Genomic DNA, 23,558 nt, shown 5'->3' on the forward strand with positions numbered 1-23,558 from the left:
TAAAGATGAACTGCGGAACAGCTCCTCAAAAGTGAACCCAAATGAAGCAAGTAGAGCTCCCCCTGGTGGCTGGCTGCAGTATAGATCATAAGCTCCACCTCCTCCATGTTAGTGGGTGGGACTTGGGCCAAACTAAAACACTAAAATATATGTCAAATGATTTTTTTTTAAGGATGATTTCTGTCATTTTAGGTAGTTAATATAATGTTGATGAATGTTCAAGAGTCACTTCTCTGGATACGTTTCATTTTAGTTATTTGACACTATAGAAACAGGATTTGCTACCAGTTGCCATGCCAACCCCTCAATAAAGCCATCCGGTTGGACTGTGAGAGTTGTAAAAAAAATAGTTTTTTAAATAAGTCCAGTGTTTAATCCAACATTTCCTTGTAACAGGTGGAGGTAGAGCAGAGCGTAGTATTAATTAAATGAAAATGCGAGTGAGTCTGGAGGAAGTGTGGGCGGGGCATCGATATTGTGGCTCCTCTTGGCTCCACCCTCCACCGTACTGATCAGACTCTGGCTCCAAAGTTGCAAGATGGCGAAAATAGCATCAGTTTGGCCAATGAGAGGAAGTGGAGACATCTTGTCCATATTTATATACAGTCTATAGTTTGAACACCTTCAGAGCAAACCTTAGCTTCTTTCTTTTAAAAAGTAACTGCACAGACACTCATTTGCAACTCGTTACACGGTTAGTTTTGTTGAGTACTAGTTGCCCACGTTAGCCGTCGGCCTGCTTTGTGTTTGCTGCTGCTGTTTTCTTCAAAGTGTCAGAGACTCCTCAGAAAAAAATCCGCCGGCCCTTTTTTTCCAGGCCTCCTCCTCGCCCCCCCCCCCCCCCCCCCCCACCCCAACTTCCTGTGGTAGGATCAGAGGCTGACGGGGTCACACCCACCCCACCCTTTTTATTCCTGGAACTCCACAGTGGGACCCCTCCTCTGGCCACACAAACACTCACACACAAAAACACATGCACATGCATCTTGTCACTCCTCATTTATACACACAACATGCGCATACACTCTCACTATCACAACTCGTTAGTGCTGCTCTTCACACACATAACTCCTACCCCCCACCCCCCTCCCCATCCGTGCACTCCTGCCCCTTTACTGCCTTGTCTGGGAGCAGATGTGGATCAAGTCGGCTTTGCAAAAGATCCTCGGTGCTTGCTTCGATCTATTCTGAGCGGTAAACCAGGTGTGATTTGTAAGCTCAAGCACGACTCAGAAAGAAAAAACACAGATGATTTAAAATCTCAGTGTTTTTTTTTTTCTTTCTGTTATTTACTTCTAAACTCGTTGCTGCCGTCTGAGCTGAGCTGTCCCGGAGCGCTGAACTCCTCCCAGCTGCCACTCCAGATTGGCTTTAAACAAACACCAAGGAATTATTTCCAAATCATGTTTGATCCAGGTCTGGTTGCAGTGTGTGGTAGCAGGTCATAAAAATTTGTAAAATACAAGACTTTGAGCTATAACAAAATATCAGAAATGCCCATTTTTAGCCACATTTGCAGCGTTACTATGGGTTGATTGTCTATAATCAGCCGGTATACCAATGTAGTTCACACACTGAAGTATTTGCAGATTAGCCAGTTACTGATTTTGGCAGTCCACTGATTTCACCAGGAGCACCGTTGGCAGGTCAACTCCAGATTCTCCTGCTTCGTTGCGTTTTCCAACACTTTACCACTTAATTCTTGCAAACTACACCCTTTTGCTACGCTACACCTAGCAACCAAACATCTCGGGCATGCAAGGACTCCCAGAATGGAAACGCTGTTGGCCTAGGTTGAAAACGTAAATATATGAATATCTAAAACATTACAGATAGTCCTATTGTACATGCCTGTTGTGAATTAAGCTCCACCTCGTTATCAGTCGAAGCGAAGACATTTCTGGTCTTACTTTTTGCAGTTGCTGTTCATCTTTTGTTGATTTTCTACAGTTAAACAACCAACTCTGCTACTCCTGTGCTATCTGTCTTCCTGGGGAGCTATTGCTGAAAGATTTTATTCACGAAACAACATTAAAAGACGCATCTGGACTTAGAACATTAGCGTCTTGAGTTCTGTCTTAACATACTGTTGTGGATGTAGCCTGGGAAGCAGCCCGAGCTGTTGGTACGTAAAGGCATGATGAAAGGATGAGACAGTTGGAATATCAACATTTTCTTCAGGTATAATAACTTCAGAAGATGTATAATATGGTGAACTCTCACCAAAAATGGTTAATTTTCTCAAGTAAATGATGGAACGATAGGAATCACAGGGTTTCGAGACGTCATTAAATGTTAGGGGAGGAGCTGGTGCCAGGGCGTGTTTCGACACAAAACGACTGATAGACTTTCTCCCCTTCAGCTGGGCTGTGCAGTCTGCAGACTTCAGCTCATTTCCAGCAGACAAAAACAAATCCTCCCTTCTCAGTATGGACGGCCTGACACTCAGCTACAAAAAATGTCCACAAGTCTACGTTCCCACCTACCGAATCGTGATCTCTTAAATGCTGAGACGAGAAAACGTGGGTGTGCTTGGGAAGGCATATCTAAAGCACCTCCCGAAATGTTCCATTCAACAACAGGCAGTGATTTCATTCAGGAATGTTTCGATTGTTGAAGGAGTGCAGTTTATTTTTTAATTCATGCTTCCTCTATACAACTGAGTGGACAGGTTAAACATGAATGGCAGGCGAGAAGTGGCCAATCAGGGATGATAAAGAGGTGAAAATAAGTCCCAAGGTCTCAAGTAGAAGTGGTTAAAAATGCAAATTTCTAACAGTGTTGGACAGTGCACTACATGTAAATTGTGAACCTTTTAAACCGGAGTAGAAGTACTTCCTTTACAGTGGAAACGTTGCACCCTATCCAGTTTTTTGCAGTGCATTCCTGTCTTATTTCCTGCTGGTGCAGATGTGATTCACTTTCTTGGACTGATTTCTCCCTGTGCGATCGGTGCAAAGTGAAAGAAGCCCGTTAGCAAATAATAATCCAAGTACAAATGTACCCAGTTAAGTAGAAGTCACGTCAGAGAGGGAGGGAGGGGAGTAAGGTGATATTTCAGACCCTGGATGTGTGTTGGTTGCCAGCGCTAGGAGGGGAGGGGAGGGGAGGGGGGGAGGAGGAGGTGAGGAATCAAGCTGCATTTACCTTTGTTTAGAGACACAGAGGGGGCTCTGTCCTCTCACAATGGGACTGAGAGACCACTGTGTGTCTTCCGTGCGTGTGTGGGAGGGGTGGTGCCTGCAGCCACACCCAGGCTGATTGGCTGAGGCCCCACCTCGCTGTGGAATCCGCTGGGACCGGGTCACATGCCAGCCTGCAACACACTGCCACAGGCTTGGAGTCTGTGTTCGGCTTCCTGGGCTGAACAAAACCCAGGAAAAGAGATAAACACAAATACGAGCCTCTCGTTCGCACTGTTTACGGAATAAAATCATATTGCTAAAGTGGTAAAACATTCGAAATCAGAAGGACTGAAGCTACATTTAAGACTGCGACCTAGCAGCACTAATCCCCCGTCACTGTTTTTCCTTTAAAGGCCTTAAAGGGCAACTCACGCTGGAGGCAAATGATGTGCTCATTCCACTGTGAGGCCTTCCCTCTGCTATGTAGATTACAATTATCCGTGCACGTTCTGCAACTTAAAGATTTTCACAGACAAAACTAATGATTTGCTTGCAGAGATGATGCATCAGTTCAGGTTAACTTATCCAAAATATATTTACATCTGCTTCACAATCTGAATCAAGGTTTTACATTATTATTAATATTTTTTTCCAACCTCTCTTGCAGTGACACATTTATTTTAGCTTCACTAGCCTTTATTACGGTTCGTATTACTTCCTTAAAGACACATGATAGCCTTCCTGTAAACTGACAGAATGCACCTTTATATAACGTTATATAAATACATATTTAATTCCATTTAATTACTGTAATTTTACACATCTTTACATGTCATTTAAAGGAGCAGACAAAAACAAAATCTACTGATAATGTCTTTCATTTAACAGGGGTTCACACTCAGAAATATTCTGTAGAAACTAAAGGTTGCCGTTTCTAAAAATACTATTTTTCCTAACAGTGTAGTCGTGCATGCTAGCGTACAGCACTACGTGTCTGTGGCGTGTGCAGCCAGGTCGCCGCTGCAAACAGGAAGCTCTAAAACTTTATTTTGCACCGTGAGAACGACACCAAAATGTGTGCAAGTTATATTATTTCACTCTCGCTTCCTGTTTCTCTTCTTTAAATCTCGCCCCGCGCTGCCAAGCTGGACCGAGCCGGTTCGGCCACAAAAGGCCCCGACCCGAGTCGACCCGAGAGAACGTTTCCACTCGCGTTCCGTCGGAGGGTTCGGGGGGCATCCTGTGTGCCGAGCTTTCAGAATCAGATTTCTCTGTAAAACCGCAATTCCACTGAAACGCGTTGACATCAGCGCCGGCTGGGAACAAAACAAAAGGGTGAGAGCAGAGCTGGCGGTGGAGTCGTCCTTTACAACTTCCACTTTTTGCAAATCAGCTGTGTCCAAACCAAACCACAGGTCGTGACCTTGTAGCTGGAGTATAAAGAAAAGTGAGACAATAAAAATCTATTATGGAGGAAATGTAGTTATAAGTAAACAGGATTGTTTCCAGGCAGCTTCTCCTTTATGAATAACGAACAATTCCCTTGCATGCATATATGCACTCACTTGCCAAAACATTAGGTACAATGCATTCTGAAATAACAGTCTAGCACTAAACCCCTCTTTCTAATATTATATATTAAGTTAATTACACACACGGTGTCTTGGCTGAAAACTCATCTTTGCTGCCACTTCCTTCTGCTTAACTCTAAAACATATGCCAACATCAGATTGTTGAACTTCCACTTACTGGAATGAATGTTAACGGTTTCAGTCTGAATTATCTTTCAGTTGGAGCCCTCTAGTTGGACCGAGATCCACAAGATTCACCGAATGCATTCTGGTATATAACAGGTCCTGCAGTAAATCTTAGTGATATGACTGTGTGAATGTGTTTGGAGGACGTAGTTTGCAGTGCTGTTAAACTTTTTGGTCGAGTGCATTGACTAATGTGGGGCTGGCAAAATAATAGGAACACGTGTCGGTACAAAAAGGGCACAGTTTGTTGTCCTGCGTCCTTATTATCTTCTGATTTAAATCAGTGTTTTTATTGTTTGCACCGGAACACGGCCTGTTTTAATTTAAATTATCCATATGTATGTGTATATGTACATACTCTGCTCTTACTGCTTCTGTACTTTGCATTTCATTGAATCTAATCTAATTTAAATGCTAGAAAAATAAAGTTCTTGCATTCCTCGTTAGATATCAGAGAACTCTGGTTCCTTGTGAAGATGTGGTTTATCCAAAGCAAGTAAGGGACGTTACTGTTTCTGAACCTTCTCAAAGTATTTAGGTCGGATTGTGCCGGGATCCACGGGAACCCGCTCAAGTAGATGATTTACATCTGGAGACGTTTTTTATTTTCTGACGCTGCTCGCCAGACTTGGAAGTTCAGTTCTTGGATAGTTTGATTGGAGCGGAAATGTAGAGAAAACTAGAAAAGAAGAAGAAGAAGAAGAGAATGGGTGTGTGCATTGCTAAAAGAGTGTGTGTGTTGAGTCCCTCTGCCTTGGCACTCCTCTCTCTCTCTCTCTCTCTCTCTGTCTCTCTCTCTCTCTCTCTATGTATGTGTGTGTGTGTGTGTGTCTCTCGCTCGCTCACTCGCTCGGCTTCCAGAAAAGGGTGTGTCCGCCTGCCTGCCACTGAAAGGGAGGGAGGGGTCAGTTCACGGCTACTCCTCCCTTGCTCTCTCTCTGTTATTTCTCTTTCGTTCTCATTCCCTCACTGGCAGCCCCAGGATTAGGCCTTTGTCTCTCGGCCTCCTCTGTCTCTTTACTTTTCATTTTCTTGTCTCTTCTGAACACTTTTTGTTTCACCCTCTCTCTCTCTCTCTCTCTCTCTCTCTCCTGGCTGATTTTTTTATTTTTCAGCAGAGGTAATACTTGCAGAGTGTTTTTTTTTTTTTCTCTCTCTCTCTCTCTAACTCTGGTGTGTCATTTCCTGTCTTGCTTCCTCTTCTACCTGGCATTCTTATTCTCTTCCACCTCTCCTCCACTCTTAGATTTCCTCCTAAATCACCTCATTTTCTGCCTCCTCCTTTTCCTTTTCTCCTCCTCAAACCTTCTTCATGCCCTTTAAAACATCTCCTTTCACTCTTGGTCTGGAAGTTTTTTCTTTTTTTACCTTGTTCTCTCCCCCCCTCCTTCCTCCCCCGTCCTTCTCTTGCCATTTCTCCCCACCCCCCTCTTTTTCTCTCCTTAGCTTCCCCCTCATCACCTCCTCTCTCCTCGCTTCCTTAACCCCCCTCTTCCTGTCTTGCCCTACCTTCTCCTCCACCACCTCTCCTCTTTGTGATCTCTAACCTCCCATGTCTTCTTCTTCTCCTCCTCAGTGCCAGTCGACTCCAAAGCAGAAGAAGAGCGCTGTCAGTGCCCGGAAGAAGCAGAGGAGCCCGGCCAAGCAGCCTCCTCCGCCTCCTCCGCCGCCGCCGTCATCCTCATCATCGCCGCCGCCGCCTGTAGTCCAGGAAGAGCAGGAGAAGAAGAAGAAGGAGGAGGAGGAGGAAGTGCCGGCTGCCAGGCCTGGGCCGACGCTGGGGGAGGAGGAGGAATTACGCGAGGAAGAGCTACAGGAAGTGGCGACACAGCCCGTGAGGGTGAAGGAGGAAAACAAGAAGGAAGAGGAGGAGGAGGAGGACGGCGAGAAAGACATGCCCTCTGTACAGATCAAACCAGAGCCAGAGGAGATGGAGTGCACGGTGAGGAGGAGGGAGGGGAGGGGAGGGGAGGGGAGGGGTTCAGGTGATTGGTTGATTGAGGAAGCAGGATGGATGGATGGATGGATGGATGGATGAGAGTCAGATGGGTGTGATGTAGAAGCAAACAGGGTTCTAATCACAGGAGGAGACTTTGATTCAAAGTTTTAAAATGACTCATCGATGACCGTATCATCACTCACCTGATCCTGATTAGGGAGTTGGTCAATAGTCTTTTTGTTTTTTTTGGGAGGCAATGTTCCTAAAGTAAAAAAATGCTAAAGGCTAAACACTAGTCACATCAGCTGATGCGAAGAGTAAACAAAGGCAGGTAGCTGCAGTTTTACCCCGATGACTCCAGTTTTCCTTTGAACTGATTATTTGCTAAATTTTACCTCCGAAGACAGTGATTCAGATAACCTCACTGAATCATTTACCGTGATTATCAGGCTGCTTGACAGACCTGGGTTGTAATTAAACACTTTCTCGTGTTGGAATTGTAAAATCGACACCTGACCTGCCGTAAACCTATAGCTGAGAGCGGCGTGGACGTGCTAACGGGGCGTGCCGGCTGAGACAAGGTGACGATGTGCCATCAGGCTATTTGGAATTTGCATTTTGAGATTGAGTATCACAGTTGTGGAAAGCCGTCGCGGCACTGATGCGCTGCTAAAGCCTGACAGCGATCTGCTTGAGACAGATTTTTAGAGCCCTGATGATGAAGATCCTTGACCCCAACTTTGAGCCTTTAATAAACTCTGTGCAGGAATTACATTTTCTAGAAGAAAACAGGAGCACACGTTTCTAAACCGAGTCGTTTAAGGATCATACCGACTGTGGCGACCCTCAGACATGATTCTGACATCAACTAATTCAGTATCTCACCCTGACAAACACATTTTCTGTAAAGTGTACTCGCTGTGAAACGACAACTTCCAGGTGTTTGCCGACGACAGCTGCGCGTTATAAAAAAGGTCAACAGTGAGTTTCTGTATTCCCGTCTCGTGCTTGGATTTTTAATGTAAAAGGCCGCGGATCAGCAAACAAACTCAAATTGAGTCTCTTCTGTTTACCAAGTTTAATGGATTTAAACGAAAAAAAAAAAAAAATCCTGCTGACGAAGACACAGACAAACAGAGAAAAGACATGAAGAGCTTTTTTTTTTTACACGTGCTCAGCGAGAGTTAGCACGGATCTAATTATGTAGAATGACGTCAGATGCAGGAGGGAGTTTCCTATCGAGGGAAGACAAACGACGCAGGAGATTGATCGGAGGCGAAGGACGGAGTCAGATGGAGTTTCTAGTGCATTTGGTGGGCGGGGCGCAGAATGAAGGATGGATTAACGATAAACAGACAGAGTAAAGAGATGGAAGTGCAAGAGCAGAATTGATGGAGGAGTGACTAGAGGGATGAGAGCAGCTGGAGGGTGACGAAGGGATGGAGTGGGCAGACAGCGGTAGCTGATTTGATGAGTTTGGTGAGGAAGGATGGAGACATGAGGTGTTTTTTCCTAAATGAATGGCTTTCTGATGCACTTTCTTCTTCAGGGAACGTGCTGCACACCCAGGTGCTTCTTCCTCTTCTGGAGATTGTGTAAAACATTTTCTTCTTTGCAGATTGTTCCATTATTTTTATATAATTGGTTTATCTAAAAAAAAGTCAGACAGTTGTTCAGTGGAGGCCAGGATGTCATGTAGGTTAGACAGTAAACTGGCTTTGTTTGTTGTGTTTCATTTTTTTTTTTTTATAGTCATTCTTGTTTCTTGAAAGACGCTAAGGCGTGGCGTTCCCCAAGGCTCAATACTTGGCCCCTATAATTAGCATGCTTAGTTATGCTGCTGTTTACCAAGTTTAATGGATTTACCTGATGGTTTTTGGCAGCATCAAATCATGTTTGGGCCTGGAAGCAAGACCAACTTCCACAGTCACGCTTTTCTTGTGCAGTCAAGTTGGTCAAACGGGATGTTTGTTAAGTTGAAAAATGCTGTTAAACACTAGCCTGGACCTGGACGAAAAACAAACCCGCCCACAATAGGCAAATTCTCAGATTTAAGAAGCTAAAACTTAAGAATATTTGTCATTTCACACACTGGGAGCTTAAGGGCTGATGCTGCAGGACCTGGACAGCAACATTCAGCAGTTCTCAGAGCGTTGAAAGTGTACGAGAGCCTTCGTCTGGAGAGCGGCGGATAAATTAAGTGAACTGTGTGAAGGTGAAGCGATGCAGACGTGAGATTAAACAGCCTTCTCTGGATGCATAAGGATCAAGATCTGCTGACAGGATGTTTAAAGGAAAGTGCAGGGAGCTGGAGGAGCAGGCGGGTCCGAAGGTGCTAGGAAACCGTTGCATTGATAAAAAGATGGAGGAAGTCATTAAACGCACTCCCCCACGCGGCGAAGCGTTTGCGCATTTGAGGCAGACAGCGAGGAGGTCAGAGGTCGGAGGTCACAGCTGAGCAGGAGAGCCCCGGCGAGAGAATGTGGGTTTGAGGAGGAGAAATGCTCCTTCTGGGCTTGCCCCGCACATCGCCTGGATTCCCCCAGCGGTTTTTATTTCCCAGGATCTAATTATTTCGGTCTGACAGTTTTATAAGGAGTTAAGTTGGAGCGTGGAGCCGCGTCTGTTTCCTTATGATTTACACCGGGGAGTTTTCTCTGAGCAATCTTTCAATCTCCTTTTCACATGAGGATGAGACATCCACGTCTCGGTGGACATGTGAGCATCTTACAATTGATTCGTCTTCATTCTGATCAGTGGGATCAAAATATTTTCTTAAACATTAGTGTAAGCATGTGTGTATCGTCCAGTATTGATTGCAGGTTACTGCTGTTAAACATGAGGAACGGTACATTATATTATATTAAATCATCGGAAATGGATTAGAAGGAGATAAAAGCTTCAGCTTGATGTAATTAAGTTTTATCTTTGTTGGTTAGTGTCTGTCTTTGCTCATAAATCTCTTTCCTCATTAGTACCATCAGTGTTGTGTAAGTTTACACTAAACAAGAACTAGTTCACAGTTCAGTCAGCACAGATTAAAGTGCACTAGTTCACGCTCATAGTTCACATTTTTTAAATTTTGAACCAAGTCCATAGACTCCAGAATGAACAGTTGGCGTTCATTTTTTCCATTTTAGTTTCAGCTCCATGTGTCGCTTCAAAGTCGACAGTTATGTGGTGGACTTACGGATTTGTTCTTTCAGACCCGGCGGTCACAATTTGCAGAAAATCGTGGTATTTTTTCCTCCAGAATCTGTGCCTGCTTTTCAGCTGCACCAGAATCTTACGTCGACTGACGGCCGTCGTAAAATTATTTCCCTCCAGATTGAGCGAAACTCACGTCTACGCCCACAGTTGGAAAAATGAGGCGTTCAGATCACAGTTCATGCACAACACTGATTACCGATTATCAGAGTGGTTAAATGCCCCCGGACCTTATTATTACACCACATTAATTTGGCAGATGTTGTCCAAAAAGCATCTTTCAACAGGCCTATTTCAAATCTTGGAGCACAAACTGTGATTCTACTTTACATGCAATGATAACTCGGGTCACCCTGAAGGCCTACAAAAATTAAATTGACATAAATTATGCAGATTTTGTGGGAATTTCTGCAAAGTTGTGCTGCCTCTAAAATATACCTTCATTTTTAAATGTTAGAAGTGATGACCTATTAAAGATGCAGGAAAAAAAACATGGGTGAAACCTAATTAGAGAACATTCGTAACTTGAGCCTATCCCAGCTGTCATTGGTCTAGAGGTGGGGTCCACCCTGGACAGGTCTCCAGTCTATCACAGGACTAACACAGAGAGACACTCACACCTACAACCAATTTAGATCACCAATGAACCTAACCAGCACGTCTTTGGACGGTGGGAGGAAGCTGGAGAACCTGGAGAGAACCCACACAGACATTTCATCTCAAATTTTTATGATCTTAAATCCTTGAGCAATAAGATTAAGAGTTGATATTAACTGCTTGTCAGCTGGCTAGTTATAATTTTCCATCCTCATTATGGACTCCAGGATTATCTGAGGCTATTCCTCTCTGTGCTAATTAAATATAATCATAGTTGATAAATACATGGGAGTGTTAGTACAGTAAGCGGCTGACCTCACACGTTGGCAGCCGATTACTGTTGCTACACCTTTGACAGTCCCGGCGGTTGCTGTTAAGCGGATAGGTGGGTCCATGTGACCTGCTATAATCAGAGACAAGGGGGAGGATATACAATAAAGGGTGTGAGCAGTAATGATAAGTTCAGGAGTCACACGCACGCACGCCATAGCTGCCATTATCGCAGTCGACATGCCGAGAAAGTAGGGGAGGGTGTTGTCAGACGGACGGCTGAGGTATGAGGGGAAGAAGTGTACGGCAGAGAGGGAGGAGGAGGAGGAGGAGGAGGAGGAGGAGGTGGAACAGTTTGCTGCTGGTGTGAGGGGAGATGAGAAAACGCTGCAGATGGAGAGAGGAGACGTAGTGTGAGTGGAGGTGGAGGTGGAGAGGGCGTGGATGGTCAGATAAGGACAGGCTGCACTGCAGCATTACGCCTGCCATCCATTTTGTTCTTGTCCACGTCGCGCTCAATATTTTTTTTGTTTTCTGTAATCTTGACTTGCACGGGGGACGAAGAAGAGATGCTCCCTTTAGTTTGGAGTAGGAACTGTTTTAATGAGCTGCAGGACGAGGTAGAAGGAGGTTTTCTGTCAGTCGAAAAATGTTGATTCCAGACATTTTTGGGAGATTTGATGCAACAAAATCCAAACCAGTTGATATTTTGACTCTCTAGTAGATATACCATAGATTTAATCCCATATATTTACCTATGTCTGGGAATATTTTAGGTATATGCATCTGCTTGAGCGATAGATTTTCAGCCATCCGTCATCTTCATCTCCTGGGGCATCAGAGAAACTTGTCTTTGCACCACTAGATACTATTAAGAAGGCTTTCAAGGTCTAAATTAGGAATATTTTAGCTCATGTCTTACTCATTGTTATTTCAAAGTTGAAGTTATTGAGGTTGTTTTAGTCAGAGGTCGTAAATCTTCACGCTGGAGGTATGACAGGAGGGGAGTCCAGTCTTCAATCAGATCTGACACAAAAAAATGCTTCTAGGTCACGTTAAAGGTCCGTCTGTGGTTCACCTGTCAAACTGTCTGTCACCATCGTTTTTAGAAGCCGAGGGGAGGGGGTTTCAAATCTTCCACTCAGTTCGGTGGACCCACACAATAACCGGGAACGGCGGAAATGTCCGTTGATGTGCCAAGAAGTTTACATAATCCACCCAATCCATGGTTGTCCACGCCACAGAGCTCAGGCCCAGATATGCATATATGATGGTATGTAAGAATGTGGGATAGGCAGGACTGGCTCCATTAGCAGGGAGTGGTAACGTTTGGGAGCGGAGATAAGAGGGAAGTCGCATGCGGAGCAGGAAACTGGGTGTTTTTCATTCTCAGCTCTCACTCAAACCGTAGAGTCCTTACGTTTTAGAGACGAATCAGCTGGAATCAGCTGTGTCCCTACAGATGGGACTCTTCATTTATCATGTGGACGTCGTGCTCCCAGATCAAATAGAAAATGACAAACTGGAGTCGGATGTTTTGGTGATACTGTGTGTTTTCAATTCGGTGTATGGTTTAAGATTAGGTTAAGACATTTGTTGGTAAAGGATTGCATGAATGTGCAGAATTGTTGAACTTTGCTTTATTGTGTCTGCAGATAAACGAGTCCTAAATTTATTTTTCTTGTTTTAACAGTGAAAATAACTTTGCATGTCACCTTTGCAGAGACTTAAAATACTTTAAAGACTTAATAGTCAGCGGTTAATGATTGATTTGTCAGCCAATCAGCAGCTGGTTTGATCCAAACTGATTTTGATTGGACTTTCGATCAATGAAATGTTTTTGTTCTGACCACGTCATTAATTTTCTGACTCTCATAAATTAAACAAACACAAAGCTGCAGTTTACTTTCAAGCTTTCAGTTGATCAATTACTTGGCTGAATACAAGATGCAGGAAGTGGAACATCAAGGTCCAGTGCAAAAAACAAGAGCAGCTGGACTTGTAGAGTTCCTTGAAGACATTTCGTAACTCATCCATGAGTGAAACTGCTTCACGGAACTCTACAAGGAAGTTCTGTTGTTTTCTGGATAATCTATGACAGACCTAGTCAATAAGCGGCCCGCGGGCCACACGTGACACAGAACCAGTCCCTGAGTGACCCAGCCTGTGGTCCAACTCACTTGAACTGAATTAAATTGAAGTATGCGGAGGACAACTGGTTTCAGAGATTCCTACAGTGTTTGAGACCGTGAATGCAACACTCCGCGCTGTTTTGAAGCTTAGCTAGCGGTGCTGACAAAGGAGTACTGCTATGATACCGAGTCTAAACACTGAAATTTAATTTAATTTGCCATGGGTGCGTTGGATCGGGGTACTAAAAGATTTTTATTCGATTAAATGTACTTTGTAATGTGCCGTGTTCAGATATGACCAGAAACAAATGTTATTGCTGTGGCTGTGCACATATGCCTGGGTAAGATGTGACCAAAATGATTATTGGTGTATTATTGGTATTAATGTTTGTTTTTGTCTCTTTTGCACTTTTTTTGCACCTTTTGTCATGTGACCAAATTATTTAAAAGATCCCACAGTGGATAAAAAGTGCATATTTTTCATCACATGGCCCTGTATCGATTTGAAATTTGTCTGGCCCGGACACATTTCTTGATTTTAAACTGCAGCCCACCTGAATTTGTAACTAAATAGCCCTGTTCTATGACCGGGGTGAGTGACACCAGTGAACCTAACCAGCATGTCTTTGGATGGTGGCCGATGGATTAGAACCCAGAACCTTCTTGTTGTGATATCAGAAAAATACGCTGAATCACATTCACACGAGGCTGTGAGGGTTCTGGTAGGGCCCTGTGTGTTGTATATGTGCGCTGTGGTGTGGTTTGGGTTAGTGAAGGGTGGGGGCTGGGTGGAGTAGTATTGCGTAAGGCATCGTTAAGCAGAGGGTGTGTGTGAGTGAGTGCTGACCACACCTCTGTGGCTGACCCTAACCGAGGTGGGGGGGTAGAGTTTCCTGTCCAAAGATAAAGTCTCCAGGAAGCAGATCCTCCTGGTATTCACTCCGCTGGGAGCCTAAAAAATCCAACTTGACGCTAAACGTCTGGTCCTGATGTCCTCAAGCTAAGACTTTCATTATTGCCACTGCTATCGGTTTTATTCCAACTCATTCGTATCACTATAAACAAACAGTGACTCGATTGTTCGACTGTTATCAGCTTCAGACCCTTTGTTTCAACAGGATGTAATTACTCTCCAAATTACACAGTCTGGATTCTTTGCATGACAATTGGTGTGGAAAATATTCAGAATGTATTCGCCCCCGAGGACAATATGAACATGAAATCAGGGATAATATACAAGTATTTAAGAAACAATGCTACTTAAACTGGCAGACACAAACCAATACATCAGGTGATGTAGTTCTTTGAGTCTGTGAGACCCACATACTGTGTACTGTAGGTCACACAAAAAATAGTTCTGAAGTTTTCAAACGTCTGCAACGTTGTCATCACGATTTCCATCCAATCGGTAAATGACTAAACGGTTTAGGCTTCTGCATCAGTTTGAAGTCGACATCCCAGACCCAAACGCCATAGCCTGACGTGCACCCCCCCAGAAATGTAACTACACACCACGGTGACGCAGACCACAAGAGCTGTGATTGGGCCTCTTGGTAGTAGCGTGTTTCTGTTTTGGTATTTCCGGCTGTTTTTCCATCTGCGCAGTTTTCATATTGATTGTTTTGGATCAATAAAGATGGAACACATGGAGGAAAGGTTAACTGAGGAGGTTCAAACATTTGTACGACTCGGTGAAACTTCGGTGAAAGTTTCAGTCGCTATAGTTTGAAAGTAGAAACAAAAGTACGTAGGTTACGGCGTCTAGTCCTGCAGTTCTTTAAAAGAGCCTAAACTCTGGTGTGCTCATGACTCATTTTCTGGCAACATTAAAAGAGCAAATCAGCTTTTTCGTGAGTTTGAGTTTACCTGCATTAACAAAGACTAATAATTACTCATAGAAAAGTACTTTGATCAACTTTATCTGATGCATATTGGACGATGGGACAGGGTTTCATCCTGCAGTTCTTTGCTAGTCGGCTTTCAGTCTCAGGGACCGACATACCGACAACATATTCCATCTGTCTCCATCCAAGCAGCCCTCAGACGCCGTTCAGTCAGAGTTGACTGTGAGAAAACTTAAGTAGAGGATATAAAAAAACGCCCATGCTGGTTACTCACTGTGTATTCATGATGTGTTCATGGCTATAGGAAAAGAGCAGATCGAGCAATAATTACCTTTACTACCATGTTGCTGATGGATGTTGGACAATCGGACAACTTTTCATGCAGTAGGTCCACTGAACATGTAAACTTCTTTGGTGAACTTTTGTAACAAATCCCATCTACCTCCATTTAATCATTACTCAGACATTGTTTAGTTTTGAGCGACTGAAGTTAAAGATGTCTACTAACCAGGCTTTCCAGCACAATCATGACACACAAGAATACAAAAAGACAGCCAGACCAGTTTACTGGCCATAGGTAGAAAGTTTAATGGATATACGTTGGTAGATCGGACGGTGTTTTCCAGTATCTTGCAGGTGATCCATGTAATACTTGTTCAGTTCTCGTCCAGAAGTTTTGAAGTCATGCAACTCTTTGCCATCACAGCCACAAATTCAGTCCACCTCCATTAATTCAGTTTAGTTTGAAGAGGCTCAAGACGTCGGCTTTCATCCTGCTTACCAACCGTGATTTCTGGCGCATTTAGGACGTGTAACACACCTGAAGAAAAATAAAGCGAAACCCATTTTCTGACGAGCTTTTCTAGCTGCATGTACAGGCGCTAATTTTGGTGTAGATCGAGCCGTTACACAGATTCATTTATTTTTGGTTAAACACCTCGGGTTTGGAAGAGGCCCAGTTGTGGACGGAGCGAATTTAGGGATGAGGAAACAGCGCAGCACGGGACCACCTGAGACGCAGTGCTATGGAAGAGAAAGGGAGCCTTGTAATCAGGAGAGGATGTCCTCTCATGTCCCAGAACGAGGTGAAGCCTTGCTCAAGAGCAGTTTGGCAGCCGGTTGCTGTAACTCGAGAAGGAATAAGGGGACAAAGGCCTGGCCCGGGACAAAGGAAGAGAAAAAGGGGGAGCTGATTAAACAGGATAGTCGCTTCATAGGAGCTAACAAGTGTTTGTTAGTGTGACGGAACGAGGTCAGAGGTCGTTCAGCCGCCCTCGTTACGGCCTTCCAGAGAAAGTTCTTTTTGGGCGGGGGGTGGGAGGGACACTCTCTCTTTCTACCTCTAATCTGCATCTTCCTGAATAGATTCTTAATCTCTAGTATCTCTCCTTTTTTTTTTTTTTTTTTTCCCGCCGGTCGTTCTTCTCCCTCTCTCCTCTTTTTTTTTTTTTTTTTTTTTAAACTCTCACACTTGACTCTCTCCTCTTCCTCCCTCCCTCCCTCCCTCTCTCCCTCTCTCACTCCCTCGCCCTAATAGGATATGTCGAGGGAGGCTCTGCTTCCGCTCGCCCCGTCGCCATGGCAACCGCGGCTCTGGCGGGAGTTGCCGAAAAGACTCTGTAGCCTGACCCCTCCCCGCCACCCCACCTCCTCTGCTCCTCCTCTTCCTCTTCTTCCTCCTCCTCCTCCACCTTTCCAAACCAGTGTCTCTCTCCCACTCTCTCTCTCTCTCTCTCACACACACACACACACACACACACACACACACACACACACACACACACACACTGGATACCTGCCAGCGCTGCACAGTGAATGGCCCTGTAATCTCTCACACACACATGCATACACACACACTTGCACACACACACACATACACAAACAAACAATGAGGCCCTCTGTGCGTATGTGTGTGTGTGTCACTGATGTATGCACATAAACAAGCCAGTTGTCCTCCAGCAAACAGGAGCGCTTATGCACAAAGCGACGACACAACACACACACACACACACGTGCACGCTCTATTACCGCCAGTGTGTGTGAGAGCATGAGACATGAGAGGTTAGAGGTCTATTTACTGTGCTTTCTGCCAGCAGGGCTTTGCTAGCATGAGTTAGTTAGTAGTCACCGTGTGTGTGTGTTTGGGTGTGTGTGTGTGTATGTGTGTGTGTTGGAGCATTCAGTCCATTGACAGGACAACACAATCACAATTTTTTTTGGGATGCAGAGACAAGCGGGGGCGAGAGAGCGAGGGAGATGTTGCGAGGATGCAGGGGGGGGGGTTTGCGGTGCAGATACTGGACGAATGCAGCTCTCTCTCCTGGTGCAGGATGATGATGATGTCATTGTTGGCAGCCCCTCTTCGTACAGAGCAGAGCTTCCAGGAAGTAAAAAAAAACAAAAAAAAACAGCATTTCCCAGCGAGCCCGAGAAAAGTTGAGGTTTTGCTTTGACCGTGATGGGAGCTGCGTCAGAGAGCTGTTAGCAGCCGAGCTGTTAGTTCTAACTCAGCGACTTCAAGCCATGTGAGAAAAAATATGATATTTAGGATACGACAGTCATCCAGTCAGTTAATAAACACACTCAGGGAATGTGCTACCCTCGTTAATATTAACAATTGTCCATTGTGAACGCATTGTGCAGTAGATTTATTATGGACTTTGATCGTGATTGCGTTTGGAAGAGGGTTTTTAAGCACCGCTTTGATGGGCTTTGATGGGACGGGACCATGTAGTGTAGGGGTTAGCGCCGATGCCTCACAGCAAGAGGGTTCTGGGAAAAAGTATGGGTACTTCCGGTGCATTGCTGCCATGTACTGGTTAGTTCTGGGTCTCGGTGTTATGGCCACAACTTTTACTAAAACAGTCCAACCCTTAGAGTCAGACATAGACAGTCTATGTAATTTTCACACTTTGAAAATTCACCCCACAGGCCGTATGTTTGAGACCCCTGCTCTAGAGGATAAGTGCTTACAAATAATGAGTAAATGTGATGGGAACTATACGATAACAGTAAATGTTTCTTATTCTCCTTCTTCTTCTCGACATGATGACATGAGCTGGTCATGAACAACTTTGTGCAACACCGGTCCCGTCCAAACGATTTAATTTACGCGTTTATCACTGAACACACCTACGATCTCCAGGCTGTGGAGAATCCAGATCTCCTTTGCAGTGACTCAGAGAATGGCCCCTCCCCTCACAGATACTTGATCAGTTTGGGATCTAGTGAATTTGGAGGCCAGGTCAACACCTTGTGCTGTTCTTCATGTTTTTTTTTAGTTGTTCCTAAAGTGTTTTTGTGTGTGTGTCTGTGTCAGGCTGCATCCTGCTGGGGATGGCTGCTGCCATCAAGGAGTGTCATTGCTATGGGGTGGGGGTGCCTAGTCTGGTCTAGGTGGGTGCTACATGTCTAAGTAACATCCACACCAATGAATGCCAGGTCCAAAAGTTTCCCAGCAGAACGTTTAACTGTCACAAGATGGTTTAAATGTTATTCACTTCTTCTACTAAAGAGCTGTATAAAAACTAAATACCTGCCTGGAGAATTCCTTGAATCAGCTTTGTTGTGGCTGCACAGGATGTCTGAGGTAGCCGTCGTGTGCAGGAGTCTGTGTAATTAAAAGCAAACACGCCCAGCTCCGTCTCATTAACGTCTCTTCTCTGTGTATTCAGCTTCTTGAGCTGGACGTAGCTGGACGTAGCTGGACGTAGCTGGTGTGACTTCTCTCTAAAGACAGATGTGATGATTGTTTAGGGTGAAAATCTGGCCGTCGAGGAGGAAGATGACACGCGATCATTCACCTGCTTCCAACATAAACAGACTGTTTCCCAGAGTTAAGCCCAGAGATGCCGGCGTTAACGTCGCTGGTGTTGAAAGTTATTTCCATGAATAAAAAGTGATGATTTTCAAATAATGGAAGGGTCAACAGACCTAGGATAGGTTTTTGTTTCTGCTTGAGTGAATAAACGAGCTTATGTTTCTCCGCCCTCCACTGTCAGCGATGTGAGCATCAGTAAATCACTCGACTCAAAAGCATTATGTTTTGGTCATTGAATTATTATTATGTTTTTCTCCGCCTGCCTGTCATGTGTGACTTTACATCTAAAGAGGGAGGAGAGTATTGTAACGCTTTGTTGGCGTCCTGAAAAGGAGGGCACGCTCCGATTGCCGACTTTAAAGAGACGCTCGGCGGGAATTTCGGGCAGACCTCGTTGAAACGCGAGGCGTCAACCGAGGACGTGCCAGGAGCTTTCTCAGAACGCTTCCGTGTATCGTGACCTTTTCTCTCTCTCTCCACCTACACACTCTGTGAAGTGTACGCTGCAGCTGGATGCAACAAGTTAAGGCACATTCCTGCAGAGTAAAAGAGAAGTGAGGCAGGAATTTATGAGTGGGCAAAAAAAAGGAACCATAAAGCAGGTTAAGAGAGAAAACCTGGGCTTTACACCGATCAGGCAAAACATTATGACCGGGAGAAGTAAATAACATCTTGTGACGGTTCGGTGTTCTGCTGGGAAGCTTCTGGACCTGGCATTCATTGGTGTGGATGTTACTTAGACATGTAGCACCCACCTAGACCAGACCAGGCACCCCCACCCATAGCAATGACACTCCTTGATGGCAGCAGCCATCCCCAGCAGGATGCAGCCTGACACAGACACACACACAAAAAAGGTGTTGACCTGGCCTCCAAATTCACTAGATCCCAAACTGATCAAGTATCTGTGGGATGATCCACAGAGGCCCCTCCCCTCAAAGCCCCTTCCCACTAACGTCATTCTGTTGTCAGACGCCAACAGGCCCACGTCCATTCTCTGATGAGTCACAACTGTTTCGGTGAGCTACGCAATATTACGAAGGTGGTCATAATGTTATGCCTGATCGACGTGTACAGCTTTAAACGCGTTCCCGATGCGTCTGAGAACATGTTTGTACTCATAGTGACTCTTACGTTGTTCGTCCACCCCATTCCCGTGAATCTCAGGAATGCCTTCAGGGAATTTCTTCAGATTTTGCACAAATGTTTTTCACAGTTTATTTTTTGGCCATCGCTCAAGAATTCGTACGCTAATTATGACAAGATTTTTCCACAAATGTCCTGCTGCTCAGTTTGTCTCCCTGGTTCCAAGCAGGATGGGGATGGGGATGGGGGGTGTCATTTTACCCCGAAAGTCCAGAACAAACTCTTTAGTTGTGCTGATGTTTAGCTTCCTGTGATTTTTGTTTCCACCATGTGATGAAGGTCGTTATCAGTCCTTAGCGAAAGACGGCATGTTTCTCACTGGATGTTACTAATTTTAGTCATTTTATCTTCACTCGACTCTGGACAGACATGGAAGTAAACGGCAAACTAATCGGTTTCTAGTTCACAAACTGGATGTTTTCTGCAATCGTGTGAATTAAAGGACACTTTCTGATCTAATGCACCGTGCTTTATGTTCATGTTATCATGTCTGCTTTTATTTTTTTGCACATTTTTTCATATGTGTCTATTTTTACTCTCACCTATCACCGCAATATAATGCTCATTGAATACCAATGACCCTCCGAACTGATAATTTACTGAAATCAGCTGCAGCGGAAAGGTCTGCTAATTATGCCTATGCATTCTTAAATCACGTACAGTAATCACATTAATCATGAGGCCGATGCACATACGGTTGTTTGCCTCAGGTGCTTAATTAGACACTGAGCTCCTTAAATGGTTTTCGCAGTTGAAGCGCACGCGTTTGCCACAGGTGGCTTGATTCAGCGCTGAGCTTAAAAGGCTGAAGTGTGACGCGTCTGACACCATGGGAGCGTTTCTGAAAGGAGGTGGATATTCTTTTTTCTTTAATTGAGGAAAGTTGCATTCATGCGCGCCATGACTCTGCGCTGTAAGTAAACTCGAGCAGGGGTAAGGTTAGAGTCAGGACAATCCTAATGTGGGCGTTTGAGACGGACGAGTTACTAAGCACCCACGGAATGAACACTGGCGACTCCTATTAGGTAACATTATGCTGAGAGAGAGAGCTGTGCAGGGATCAGCCTGCTAACAGGTGGTTGAACCACAGACAGAGGGAAACAGAGGGGAGTGGACTCACCCCTCTATGCAGGGCGGGTGCTGTTGAGTTGGGTGGGTCAGGCTCTAACGGGTGGAGCTGCCTATGTGTGTGTGTGTGTGTGTGTGTGTGTGAGAGAGTGTTCTGGGCGGGGCTGCATGTGTCCCCATGGTTAATATCTCACCCAGCTGTTGTTTTTGCTCGCTTGTCTTTCATTATAAATTGTCCAGATCTGCTCTACAGCTACATGCAGTTCATCTAAGTTCTGCACACATGTATGCGCCAAAAGAAAGTAATAATAATAATAATAATAATAATGATTAAATAGTCATCAAACACTTCCCTCCGTTTTTTCCTCATTCTTCTCTTTACCTTTCCACTGCATCCTTTATTTATTTATTTATTTGATAGCGACATCTATTATTATTGTTATTAATTTTGACTTACTGACTTATTCTACAATTAAATAGGTTTTAAGGGACAAAATTAATATTAACAAAGCCATATTTTGTGGACAATGGAGCACCCTGTCAGTTCTAGGGTTTGCACAAGTTCAGATTTTATAAAGTCAATTGTTATGTGATGAAAGTCAAGTCGACGCAGACTAGTCTCTGATGTAGAAAGTAATGAAATCTATATTGTTGACCTGAATCCATCTGCTGAGAAAGAGACAGCTCATTTGCTACATACTGTGAGCTGCAGATATGTATAGCCTGTATAAAAACATGCAGCATCAGCACCATCAGTAGCATTTAAGAGTACTCCACAGCTCGTTATGGGATGCCTTCTCCGTGTTTGGTGAAGTTGTTAACTGACTGCTGTCCAGAGGATTTGGACCGTTCCTCTGCTAGCGTTAGCCTTTTCAGATGCATTGCAGTAGTACTTTAGTTGTATTTCAGGACTGACATGTCACGGTAGTATGGGCTTCATCTTTGGTTTGCTGCAACGACCCACTGGGCTCCTCACCTGTCTTCTAGGAGGCGTCCATGTTGTTATCGTCACGTGACCAGTGACTAGTCGACATGATGCTTAAAGCGTCATGACGCAGCAGTGACGTCGACAAACTGACTAGTCTGTGCAAACCCTAGTCAGTAGTCAACATGTTTAGAGTCACATGTTAACTCTACGCTGAAGTCACAGGATGACGCAGTGACTCGGGCTCAGGTTGTAGCTTTGGTTTTCCTGCTGTGATTAAACTGGAGGAAAAGAGGAAGTAAAAGCAGAAAGCAGCTTCTCTCTCTCGTGAGGTTATAAATACCCCAGCCGCGCTCGCCGATATTTTCATACACCACGTACACTTTAGAGCGTAAATCGTCTTGAGTTCACCGACGGCCCAGCCGCATGAAGCTCGTTCAACGCGATGAGAGTCCGCTGGACGCATCATCGCGTCTTTCTTCCTGCCAGGCTTCCTCAGCGCTGCAGTCACAGCTGCTACCCGCTTCCATTCAAGTTCACATGAATTAATTGCAAGGCGAAGACTGGGTGACCCATTTTATGATGGAGCAGTTGAACTGAGGAGTGCAGGGAAAAGGGGGAGGAGGGGCTTTTTATTTTTTTATTTAGCATGGTTCATTCTGAACTGTTTTGTGTGGACTTAACATCCACCGCACCGTCGTCTGACTCACGGCCGATGCAAATCGTCTTTACTTCACCGCAAGTGGAGTTTATTTTGACTGCGTGTGAAAAGAGAAACGCTAGAAAGCTTTTTCTAGACAGTCATTTACTTATATTTACATATTTCCGCAGCTGTTGCACCATTAATACTTTATCCTGTCAGGGGTCACAAGTTCGGCCATTTGCGGTAATCGCCTTTTAGGTTCCATCTGTGTTTGCATTTTGGGATTAGGGTTGTTTGGTTATTTATCCAGACTAAAACATGGCATGGTTGCGAGCTGTTAGAATCTACTGTAGCCTGGTTGAAGCCTGCTACTGTTACATTCTGCACTGATAATACAATAAAGATCATTTAGGTGACAGATACGTTAAGACGCTACCAGTCGGAAATATCAAAGTCACATGGTGCACTTATGGAAATGTCTCTTTAAATAGAAGCTAATCACAAATTAGGGCTTTGCTAATCTTTTGTCCCTTAAAGCCCTTTTTAACTGGAGTAAATTGACCCATTGTTACCCCCCCTCCCCAACATCAGCATCTTTTTCACCGTTGGTTTATGAGCTTCTACACGTCCTCATTTTGAAGCTAATCACACTGTCCTCACAGAAAAAGGTTCAGTCCTCTCCTCCATCTCATTCTCTCTCTGATCACAGAGCTCTCGGGAGTCCAGAGAGAGAGAAACAGAGAGAGAGAAAGAGAGAGAGAGAGGGGCTTTTTTCTTTTCTGTCGTCCTTTCAGCCTCTTCTTTTGGGGGATTTTCACACCGAGTCGTGGGTTTAATTTAAGCAACCGTGAAGAGAGGGAGATAGGAGAGGAGAGGAGAGGACGAGTGGGTAGAAACGGGAGCCAGGGTGAGGTGGGAAGAGGAGACGAGGGTGTGGTTGGCGTGCAGAGCGAGGGACCGTGGAGAAGGGAGAGGCGGGGGTGTGGGGAGAGAAAGGTGAAAGGGGGTGTGGTCACGATAGAGGGAGAAAAGAGGTAGGGAGAGGTGGAGGTGGCGTGGGGGGGGGGTGATGGAAAGACGATCGG

The 23,558-nt window shown here is 44.7% G+C and overlaps 1 protein-coding gene across 4 annotated transcripts in view; it reads left to right on the forward strand.

Annotated features, from left to right (window-relative positions):
• klf8 (Kruppel like factor 8) overlaps positions 1 to 23,558 on the forward strand; it is a 74,411-nt gene that overhangs the window by 32,921 nt on the left and 17,932 nt on the right. For all 4 annotated transcript variants that reach the window (XM_084564742.1, XM_084564744.1, XM_084564743.1 and 1 more), the window contains exon 2: positions 6,459 to 6,824. In XM_084564742.1, the coding sequence (XP_084420868.1) occupies positions 6,459 to 6,824 (366 nt within the window). The remainder of the gene's footprint in view (positions 1 to 6,458; positions 6,825 to 23,558) is intronic.

The sequence above is a fragment of the Chelon labrosus genome (genome assembly GCF_963514085.1).
Source record: "Chelon labrosus genome assembly, chromosome: 17".
Taxonomy (NCBI): domain Eukaryota; kingdom Metazoa; phylum Chordata; class Actinopteri; order Mugiliformes; family Mugilidae; genus Chelon; species Chelon labrosus.